Source organism: Melospiza georgiana, chromosome W, assembly GCF_028018845.1.
Source record: "Melospiza georgiana isolate bMelGeo1 chromosome W, bMelGeo1.pri, whole genome shotgun sequence".
NCBI lineage: Eukaryota > Metazoa > Chordata > Aves > Passeriformes > Passerellidae > Melospiza > Melospiza georgiana.
In genome coordinates, this window is record NC_080464.1 from 8,703,021 (window position 1) to 8,715,363 (window position 12,343).

General features: G+C 36.9%; 1 protein-coding gene across 2 annotated transcripts in view; it reads right to left on the bottom strand.

Annotated features, from left to right (window-relative positions):
• Positions 1-6,634, bottom strand: part of LOC131095434 (protein ARK2N-like) — a 69,133-nt gene extending 62,499 nt beyond the window's left edge. Inside the window, exon 1 of one of the 2 annotated variants that reach the window (XM_058043136.1) lies at positions 5,830-6,634. In XM_058043136.1, coding sequence (XP_057899119.1) covers positions 5,830-6,547 — 718 coding nt within the window. In that variant the 5' untranslated portion in view covers positions 6,548-6,634. The remainder of the gene's footprint in view (positions 1-5,829) is intronic. The other variant, XM_058043135.1, reaches the window with a different exon arrangement.
• Positions 6,635-12,343: the final 5,709 nt, after the last annotated feature.

Sequence of the window (12,343 nt, forward strand, 5' to 3'; positions counted from 1 at the left end):
ACTCTACATATCAATAACAAAAGGCAGCAGTATCTATATTTTTATGTTTAGAGGAATCATCTAGGAAGCAATAAAACCAAAAAAACTCAGAGACTTTGTACCTCTTTGAGGAATAATAAACTATATGTGCATGCCATCCAAACACACAAACATTACCTAAGGTAATTCTGAAACAAGACAAGCATCATATTACAATACACAAAGCAGCTACAGAACCTGACAATTTAATATGTAAATATGAAACTTGTGGGATCCTCTAGCTTAAGAATAATAGAAAATATCCTAAGAATGAGAGAAATCATTGCACAACCTAACCAAATATTTACTAATAAAAATATAAGGCACTGAATCTTTTTTTCGGATTTCAGTGTGTACATTAAATTACAGTATTGCTTAACAACACATTCTTTTTTTGGAGCTATATAAATGAGGTATATATAAGACCTTCAGTAACAGCTAAACAAAGCCCAGGATTATCATCTTTTTTCCGAGCAGCAGCAACACTACCCATCAGAGGCTAAAAATATTCTATTAAACCCTCATCTGTTTACCTATCAGACAAACTGGAAATTGAGCATTCATGTCTTCTACTAAAAAATAAATATAGACTTTATAGTAACTAATTAACATTCCTCTGACTGCATTTTAACTAAAATAATTACATAAAATGGTACCTTTTTCCTAAAATGTGGTTCCTTTTATATATTCAATGTCTTTTTCCTCCCTGAAAAAAAATATTCATTCCATTCATATACTCCTAGTATTGAACATCCAATATGATACTGATCATCTTTAGTCAGGGATCTTATCCTAAAATCAAATAACTAAATGACAGTCTTTCTGATTTCCACAGGCTTATGAACAGACACCTCTGAGTAACACTGAGTAAGTTTTAATTGCAATTTAAATAAAAACTATTGATGATGGCATGTGAGACAACCTAGCCAAGTTTTTAAAGTTAATAATGAACTATCATGGTCAAAGTTGATAAAAATGTTTTGCAAACTTAAGAAACTAGGTATTGAAATATATAGTATCCTACAATACTATTTTCAAAAGGCATCGTTCATAGTACATCTACAATATACAGTAGCAGCAAATCAGTGTTTCAAATGCTCCCCTTGCAGGTCTTATAACAAGCCTTATTCAATCTTTTCTTTATTTGTGGCTTTCAGCATTAAAAAAAAATCAAGCCTAATAAAAATGCATTTTATATTAAAAATATTAGCATTTATCTAACTGGTCTCTTTGCTATCTGTAAACTTACAACTCTATAGGTTTTTTTTTAATTATGCCAAGTTAAAACACAGAGAAATTTGCAATTACAAAAGGGGTCAGAAGCCAAGATTCGTAGCTTATTTTCAAAACTACTGAGACAGAGTAGAAATTCTCCAGAGTAGAAATCCATTTTGATTTAGGTGAAATGTACATCTTTGAGTTAAGTATGTAGTTTGAAAACATAGCTATTTAGTCTGACTGCCTGTTCTCGTAAAAAGCCTAGGATCAGAGAAACTGCTTCAGTGAAGGACAGAGATAAGGGGAGGGAGACAGAGAGAGACAGAGAAACTGCTGTGAGAGCAGGCCAACCTGACCTAGGAATTCTTTCTGATAAAGAAGAACTAAGGGCACATGTCACGTGAAATTTGTAAAAATGAATATGTATGAACTTATTGAGAAATTGCATGCAACCGGATTTGAGCAAAGGATAAAAAGGGATCTAGAGTTCCCAGAGGTACGCATGTCATTGCATTTTAGGGGAACGATTCCCACATGCATCCAGAGCTGTAATAAACATACCGGCTTTACAACTTTCACAAAAGTTGTGGAGTTTTGTTTATCTCCGCAAAACACTACCTCCTGCAAAACAGCACTTATGAAATGCATCGACACTATGTGATCTATTAAGTATCATCTAAATAATAACCAAATCTACAGTTATTTAATATAGGAATTCTGACAAGACAACAATTTAAGGAGATATGTTACATCTTCATTCTAACTAGCAATGGTGTATTCCTCCATGTTGTTATGCTTACTGACATTTGCAAATGAGTATCTTACAGCAAATCCTCCTTAATGGATTCTTTTTTCCTCCCTGTTCTTATAAGTGTCATCCTGAGTTGCTTGAACCAAATTTATCCCTTGCAAGATGCTTTTTCCAAGGTCTATGTACAGTTCTTGAGAGGAAGTAACCTGCTTGAGAGTCCTTCATACATACACACTGTGCCCTCCCCTTTGGATTTCTTAATATTAAAAAAAAAAAAATTTTTTCCCTTTTTTTTTTAACAAAGTGAGCTGCAACACATTTTCAACGTCAACACTCAAACTTTTCAACAGATTCTTCTGAAAGCCTGAAACGTGAGTCACCCTTATTTCACTTCAGAGTTTTCTGAGCTGTAAAAAGCACAATAATGGTGAAATGCCAATATCTTTCTATTATACTTGAATTTTTAAAAACCTTTTTGTTCTTTCAAAAAAAAGTGTTTGCATAGAAATAAATATTGATTCCCCAACTTGCTCTCATGCCAATTTCATTCAGAGTTAATTTGTATGGTCAAATTCAAAATTGTTTAAAGGAAAAACTTTCAACAGCAGCAGATCTAGCAGAACCTATTCAAGGATTTAAAGATCATCCTCTTAGGCTATAAATGCTATCTAGCGTTTAAGAATGGCAAAATCTTATATGCCAACAGAGAGGCTCAGTCATTAAAAGATAAGAAATTGCTCTTCGTCTGCAGTAAAACATCCTGGCATTCCCTTGAATTAACGAGTCTGAGACTATGCTCAGTTCAGTGAGAAGATTCTCAGTAGCATCATTGAAGTTTAGATTGAACCTGTATTTTCAGGTGTAAATTAACACCACAGAAAGCATTCAGAATAAAATAACTTACTTATATTGTGCTTAGGTCCTATGGACCTCACAATACTTGTATTGAAGTATCACCAGTAAGATCTCAACTCTTTACTCTTCAATCTTTCTTGAGAAGAAAACCATGCCTGACAGTATTTTAATGCACAGGACATTTGAGTTCAGCAGAGAGAACTGACTCTCTACAGCATAACTGCTCTGTTTGTAACTTAATGGCATTATGTATTCACTAAACATTTTCCTTACCTTACTAGTTTAGCCAAACCCATGCTATTTAAATGGACAAAATTTAGTTACATAACATGAAAGACTACTGTATTCTCAAATGTGGCACTTCAATTTTCAGACCACACACAAGCAAATTGTTGGCTGTTACAATACATACACTGAGAGAAGGTTAAGAGCCAGAGTATGCATAACCTTCATACATGAAGGCCATATTAACTGTCACTAAAAATTTTAGAGCATCTCTGTTGGCAAAGCTATTTTTCAGAGTGGTTGAAAATCAGTCCAAATAATAAGCGATGTTGAGACAGTAACCAGCACTACAGCTGAAATGTCCAAATACACTAAAACTGAGGGGAACACAGACTACCTGTAAGACTCTTCTGCGTCAATGCATACAGACTTTTTCAAAAGTAACTGCAAAAGGTTTTTCATGCTCATGTCCTGATACTCAAATTCAAGCATCAAGTTAAACCTCTTTAAACTTGCGTGCAGAGGACACTCATGCACTGAATTTCCAGTAATGTTTTTTGATATAATAATTTCTATGTGTTCATTCCCTAAATTTTTAAGCAATTCACAGTGTAATACCAAGTGCACTAAAGCAGCTTTGTAGTCAAGAAAAAGAATTTAAGTACTTTGCCAGTTCCAATAAGAGGGATTGCAAATGGCATGTGAAACTACCACTGCAATGGAGAGCTCTAAGTCCTACTCACACTCACAACTCCACTGCATCTGTTAAGACCACAATATTTCATTAACCACAAGTAGCATAGGATGCATTTTTGGCCAACCTTGTCCTTATGTCTATAAAGAATGTTTTTCACTTGTACTTGGAAAACATTTCCCACAAACCAAAGTCATTTCTATTTAAAGGAAAACCACAATGTGGCAGGTACATATTGCACCTAATTGCAGCAAAAGGACAGCTCGAACATTTGAATGTCATAAGTGGAATTTAGCATAAAGCAAATGATATGTGCCATGAATAAGCATCATTGTTCCTCAGGATTGTTTGTGCGCTCTCATATCTTGCATCACAGGCAAAACTGGGCCTTAGTATAATCATCATTAAATAATCAAGTTTTTCTGTGTACTGCAATGGGAACTCTTCACTGCAAACATCTCATGGTGAAGACCAAGAACTCAAATACAGAAGAGCCTAGTGACACTAGAGTGGTTTCAGGTCTCTGCAATGGAAGTCAGAAATCTAAGCAGATGTGAAAATACCCTGTGGTGCCTTCCTGGGTCACAAGATCCTTTAATGAATTTAAAAAAAAGAATATAACTTGGGGGACTTATTGTGTAAGTTTGGTGGGGTTTGTGAGGTGGGGAAAAACCTGTCCCAAAACTCAATGAAGTAGTCTTCTTCAACAGGCTTTAAATGAGGCTTTAATTGCCCAGCAAAGTATAAATATAGCAAAGAGAAAGGCATAAAATTATAAAAGCTAGAAGTCTGAGTAACTATTAAATTGGCAAATATTTTTAGATCTCTATTAAGAGTTTACTACACAATAATTATAGACTATGCCTTTCACAGACTTTTTAATAATAAACATTTACTTTTTGCAACCTGCTTCCTAGCAATATGTGGGAAAAATCCCAGTTCTCATGATGACAGAATTATACACCATAACCAAGTCAGTTAAAACAGTTATTTGCAAAATCTGCTGCAAATATTTTAATTCATCTAGCAAGCATTAGTTCAGCAACTCAAGACTAATTATTGCAGTTTTCCTTTAAATCTTCTTGCCCTATGCAAGCTGATATTTATCTCCAAAAAAGCCGCAACACCCAACTTCTAACACAAGAGGCATAAAAGCATGTAATCTAGTAAAAATTGGCAAGCCAAAAAGTTTCTTTTTATGTAATTTTATTTTTGATTGCCGTATGATGATGATTCTGTGGTATAATATGCTGAAATAGTTTTTCACACAAAATCCTGGCCACAGCACTTGAGCTGATAACAAAGACTCAGCAGACAAAAAACTTGAAGAATTAATGTTTCTTTTGCTAATAAAATGATGAGAAGGCCCCTATAATTTGCTGCCTATAATCTTAACACAGATGTGTCAGAAAATTAAAAATACAGAAATTATAGATCCTTAGGACATAGTAAAATGGTAACAGCTTTGTCTAAGATGCTGAAAATTTAGGTGTGGATATAGCTTGGGCACCTGAGTAAACAAATTCATATTTATATCCTAAAATAGGTGACCAGCTGCAATCTGCAAGAACTTACAATAAGTCTAAGCATGTTTGTCATGCACTGAAACATAGAGCTGAAAGGACAGTGCAGTAATGAACAGGGCCTTACTGTAATACAGGCAAGAGGTATGCTGCATTATTTTTAACACAGCTGCCAATCTGTGGTCTTGAGATATTAAAGCAAAGCTGGCTATTTATCTTCAGAATGCATTTATTAGATTATCACCATCTAATGGGATTTGACAGCACTAACAAGAGCTTATCTAGGCTTATAAATGAAAATATCTAAAAATTCCAGAATTCAAAGATAGTCCTTCCTCCAATTTACCATTTCTATGCTTTGTTGGTGTGCAAAAGTGATCTGAAACCTCAGGACATTTGCCCATGTCTTAATACACTGCAGTCTTCAAATTTACACAGAGCTGCAGTTCTCCTGTTTTTTCTCAAGCGTGACTCATCTAATTTAGCATGACAACTGAAAAATGATGTCAGATGTGTTACAGTTCAGTTTAAAAAACATCCTCTACCTGGTATCTCTGCAGTGATTGTCTTGCTGGTCCCTGAAACCTCTTCATCATCATCTGATGAGCTTGTGCTTGAGTCACACGTCAAGTCACTGTCGCTGGTACTGCTGTCCTGAAGCAGGTTGTACTTCTTGCGAGCAGCTGCCTCCCGCTTCTGTCTCAAGAGACGGATTCTTTCTTTGTGCTTTTGACTTCTATGACCTTTTACCTTGGTAGCTCGACCATTCTGCTTATCACTAGACTGTCGGTTTTTCTTGGCAGCCATTGCTGAAGTTTCACTTTCAGACCTGCATCTCCTGGATTTCCTCCCAACTGCAGCCCCAGACACCGCAGAAAGGTCTCCCTCTACAGTACCTTCAGCTTGACAGGGCTCATTCTCTTCTGCAGAAGACAACGTGTCTGAGTCAGCCAAATGCCCGCTGGAGGAAGGGGAAAGCATGCAGTGATTAGAAGAGTCACTCTCATAAACTCGACCACCCATTGGCCTATCACTCTCTGTAAATGCCACCTGAGACTCTGAAGAGTCTCGCCTCAGTTCCATCAGTAAGCAAGGCATTGAAGAAAGCACCACTGAGTCTGCTGCAGCACGCATGTTGTCTTTCTGAGTTTGTATCTCAAGTTCTATAGGTCCATGTTCATCAGGAGCAGTTTCTTGCTTTTCAGAAATCTTTGGTGGAACTGAATCAACAAGTTCTGCTTTTCCCACTGTCTCCATCTTCATTTCAGAACACTAAGGTCCTCCTAGTCTCAAAGCACGGAGCACATGGTCTGGAAGATTGGCTGAACTAGATAAGGTCTTCAGCAATACAGCAGCCTAAACAAGAACAGAAGAGGAAGAATAATTTACCTAAATAACTCAGTCCTGCTCTTCACAGTATTACCTAAACAAGACATTGCTTTCAGTTACAGACAGTATGTTCATAGAATCCTAGAACGGTTTGGGTTGGAAGGGACCTTCAAGATCATCTCATTCTAAACCCCCTGCCATGGGCAGAGATACCTTCCACTAGACCAAGTTGCTCAAAATCCCATCCTGGCCTTGAATACTTCCAGAGATGGGACATCAATGACTTCCTTGGGCAACCTGTTCCAAGTGCCTCACCACTCTCAGTCAAAACTTTCTTCCCAATATCTAATCTAAACCTGCTCTCTGTCAGTTTGAAGCCATTCCCCCTTGCCGAAGCCCCTCTCCACTTGTAATTCAACATATAATAAAGATCTTTCATTCAACACATTTGCTTACAGATGAATGGTATGGAACAAATAAATTATACGTTTAGAAGTATAGAAATCATAAATTTACAGCACTTTAAAAAGTGTAGATGAGAAAAATCAGTAGAATTTTTAATTTACTGCTTTTAAAAAATGCATTTTTGCAGACAAGGGCAATTAGTACTTGAAGAGCCTGAGAAAGCATGGATGGCTCAGAAAGATTTTTCAGTACCTGGACAATCCTTCATCAGATTCCTGATCCATCCCAAGCTTCCTGTAACTGTATGTTTGTAACTGCATGCTGTTTCTCCCCCCTCCATCTGCAGCACAATATGAGGCTACTTACACGATTCTAAAAGGTGCTGTGAAAAGCTCAGTGTTGTCCTGCCCACCCTAACCCACTTTGAAACTTCATTTTTAAAGAAAATTAAAAGAGAGTTTATGCTTCCTTTGGGCTAATGAATGAAATGCTGTATGGTGCAAGAGAATGATGAAAATACTTATGGGAGAGAAACACCAGTGTTAAGGAAAGAAAGGTTAGTTAATCTCAGACAACAAAAGAAAGATAAGTTCAGATCTGCTAAATGAGAAAGAAAAACCCCAAACACACAGCAAAGCATTTTACTTCCAAAAAAACAAAAAGAAGAATAAAATACATACCGGAAAATACAAGAACATACATATAAAGGAAAAATGTTTGTTAATACTGAGTAAAACTCTCTTAAAAGCAACTTAAAATAAGAATTTTCAGAAAGTGCAATTTAATGTAGGTACCAATTTATTTCCAAGGTCACAGCACAACATCAACAAACTCAAATGAGTACACATGTTGAGACACAAATACATCCCTGTACTGTAATAAAATCACTATTTCTATCTATTTCACCCACAAATCTTCATTATCAAATAATTCTTCTATTACATGGGTAAGTAAAACACAGATTTGATGACTGAATGACTAACCAAGTGTTATACACAGTGGGATTTGTATTGTACCTGCTAGAGCAACTCCCAGCTTTTCTAAGAATTTTTAAATGTACATGCAAGGAAAAATTTGGTTGCTCAAACATATATCAAAAGAGTACCAGTCTGGCCAAAATGAATATATTTAAATAGTCATACTAATAAGTGCAGAACAGCTTCTGCACTATTCAGCCTTTTAGCCCAGAGAACAAAGAAGAGAGCTTGACAAGAATCTAAAGGGCAGCCAAAATGAACTAGAGACTTTCCACAAATATCCTACTTGGAAATATCATCTACATAGCAGCTTCCAAAGGGACTATAAGAACACATGTACTTGCTTTTCCATCTCTCTGGCCTATGAGGCAGAAAAAAAAATGTTTCATCTACATGTTGCCACCTTGCTAACAGTCTAATTACAGTGTTTTTATAAGATTTTTTTCATCATTAAATAGGAACTTTAACTGCTTGTGGAAAATGCATATTAGATGATTGGCTTTTCCTAAATATTAAAATGAATATTATATGTGTTATGTTAGAAAGTTATACTGTATTAATCCTTTTCAGTAGTGTGTTAAATATAGTTATAGGCTATAGCATAATATTAAAATAGAAACTATGCAATGTAAGATACTTTTTATAACTAGCTCAAGAAATTCTTCACACAGAGATAACAGCAACAAGACACTAAAATCCCAAAGAGAAGAATTATTGCCTCCTTGTTGGGAAGAACCAGACTTGGTGGGGACAAAGATGACTGATTTACAAGATGAGGGGGGAAGCTGACAATAACCAGAAAACACCCTTTGTTTGAAAAGAATTTTTGAATCATGTATGAGATATATGAATATGCAACAGGCTATTGCTTTTAAGAGTTAATCCTTGGTTAGCGACCCATGCTTTCCACAGGAAAGCATCCGAACATTCGCAATTCTTTGCTTTTTTATTGTCCTTTATTGTCCTAACTCTGATTGTCCAAATTCTTATTGCTCTAATTTGTATTACTATTTTATAACCATTTTATTACTATTCAACTTAAAAAAATTTAAAACAAGTGATTGGCGTTTTTCACACTACTCAAACCATGCTGGTTTGATCCCTCATACAGTGATCAGTGAATTATATTTTCAGTGAGATGGCAGCACAGGGACTAGTAAACTCACAACACTACATCTGGTCAACATCAACCCGTGTTTCTGTATACATGGAAAAATAATTGCTCTGGTGAGGTTTGTACTCTTTAAGTCCCCTGAGCTGGCTATTTAGACATCAAAAATTTGAGTGAGTATTAGTATGTAAATAAAATACAACTTTGTCTTTATCTCAGTGGAAAAAAAGTCTACTGTGACTCAGAGTTTGATGCAGGAAAGAACAAAGTTCAGGGGAAAATGTTTATGCCAAGGAAAGCCTTGTCTCAAAGAAAGAAAAAATAATGTCCCTATTTAGTTCTACTTGAGAAATTTATAGATCAGAGAGAGGAAGAGGCTATACTGAAAAAATCACATTCTTTTCTTGCCACTCACTTTTCTAGTAACAGTACTAGAAAAAGTAATCTTGAGGTGATGCTGGAGAAAGACCAGTTTTTTACTTAAATGAGAACACAGCACTGAAAAATGTTGTGATGCTTACTGACACAGATGGATACTTAATCAGACATTGCTTAGAAATATTATTCTCCTTTCATCGATGCACCGAAACTGCACTTATTTGAAAAGGCAATTCCGTAAAAACGTCTGTGCTAGATTTTTCCATCAGAAATTATTTTATTTCCCAGGCACACAGAGAACACATCAGTATGCAGAAGCCATTAAGCATCTAACCACCCCTATCTGGGAAAGTATGTGCCATGTTTTTCTAAGATTTTAACAAATTTTCCCACTTTACCTATCCATTTCTGTTACTCAAAGGAAATGTATTCTGTGTTTCCTCTGCTGGTTCATGCTGTTCTATATAAATAAACCTCCTCTTTCCAACAAATGTTTATCTATTGTTCTACCATGGTCAATAAAGTAATGCTCACAAAAAAAGCCACATTTTAAATTGCTTGTGCATAATAGTAGTAAATTAATCATGCTTTTCAGATTAAGAACATTTATCTCAAATATCCTGAAAGTAATCAAACATTGACTTATTCACTAATAACTCGTTAGCAGATCAGGACAACTGCAATGTAACTTCAAAGTAGTAAACCTATATCAGTACAGCAGTATTCATTTGAGAAGATCTTGTGTTGTCTCTCAAAAAAATCAAATCTGGTCCAGCACAGATAGGCACAAATGTACCTTGCTATTGCTGATATTTGGAAATATTGAAGCAGGAATGAGTGCCATGAGGCACGGGCTGTTAAGAGACAGAACTGCCAACATGCTGGGGCAGTGAGCCCCCATCAACTCCTTTTGTTATTCAACTTCAAAGAAGAAAGCTATGCACCTTGGATAGTTGACTTAATGCGATCAGTCAGGGTCCAGAAGGACAGCAAGGTGAGTATTTTGCCTGACAGCAGCCATGGGCCTGGAGCAAGGGAGAGCATTGGAGATTCACCTGATCTTGCAAAACAGTGCTCCAAAATTGCACAACCCTTGACATCTGACTCTCAGCAGATAAGAGAGCTGTTTTCTCAGGTTCTCTGCAATGTTCCTTTTCAGAAACAGTGCTGCCTACTTAACTGACACTACAACCACCCTGGCTGTCTTATGGGCACTTCTGTAGCTCACACAGCAACTCACCAGCATCTCTCCATCTCTTACAGTTATCTAAGAGCTGAAGGCACTGAACTAGAAGTGGTATGGACTTATGACAGCCATTTGGTGAAGATGAGTCATAAGATATTAAGCCACTACAGTTTGTAAACTTTTCATGATCAGATCTTGTCTGGGTTTGAAAAGAAAAGTGTCCGCTAAGGAAGGCAGAAGCCTTCCTTGAAATGGAAAATGTAAACCCCCCTCCCTCTGAATTATTATAATTTTGAAATTAAGAGTCTCTCAGGCAAAGATATGGGAGTAGGAATAACAGGTTTTTACTAGGAAAATTAAAAATACAACTGCAATAGTACAAAAAAAAAAAAAAACCAAAAAAAAAAACCAAAAAACACTGACAGAGTCAGAATACGACCTGACACCCTGTGGGTCAGGGTATTGGTAGCAGTCCAATTAAATGGTGGCTGCAGTCCTCCAGGAGTGACAGGTATAGTTCTGTTGAAGCACTGATCCTGTAGAAGGATGTAGTCTTTGTCTGAAGGTCCAGTGGTGGTGTAGATGGGCCTGGCCTTCCTCCGGGAATCCAGTGGAGAAGACAGCTGCTCCTCTTGAAATCCAGTGGGAAAAGGCTGCTTCTGGTGTTCTAAATCTCAGATTCTATCCAGGTCGGAATGCTTGGCTCCTCCCCCTGGACGGAGCTTCTCACAATGGGATGAATTAATTTTATCAGTCATGCAGTGAGACTCAATGGGCCAGTAACAGAAGATATCTCCCCAGAGAAAAGATTGGTTGTGGAAGAAATAAAGAAAACTGCCCAATTAACAGAAGATAACTGTCTCACCTCTAACAGATGGGAAATAGAACACACATGTATCTTACAACCCAGGACAGACCTTTTTACACATATAAGCACAGGAAATAAACAAAGCCAACTCTCAGATAATTTAAAGCTTAAATACTTTCATTCAATTCCAATTAATGTCTTTACTTTCAGCCAGTATTTTCCTGGCATGGAGCAGTAACTCGCTCATTTTATGGTGAGAGGTTTTGATGCCGTTTTGGTTTTCATCTTTTTTTCTTTTAAATGCTCTCTGTATTTTTCGCACATATTTTTGTAGCTCTTTAGTCTATTGTATTAGTGATGAGTTTTCCCAGTATTTTTCCATGGCCTTTCCCTAGGCAGAAACACAAAACAAATTCCAGAGCTCCAAGCCCTGTGGGGTACAAGGCCCCAATGCTATCTTAGTTCTCCCTGGCTACCAAGGTTGAGAACAACTCTTTGAGATACATTTTAATGGACAAATTACAGCTACTGCCGAAGGGGGGGCTCCACAGAAGGGAAGGCTTGACCTGGGGGGGGGGGGGGGAATTGCATCACCACTTGTCCTCCTAATTGGTGCCTTTTATCAATTATGCTAATTTCCTAAAGCCTATAAATATGTACTCATCCCTGGAGGGGGTGGGCTTTTGTGGACATCTTTCCATAACTGCTCCTGAAGGCCTTCAAATAAATATCCACTTTAATATTACCTCCTTACTAAAATTATCTCGAGTTTCATTTCCAGGTTGGGAAAAAGGCAACAGTTTAAGTCCAGCTGGCAACTAAGCACCACGCAGCCACTTGCCCACCACCCCTACCACTCCAGGAG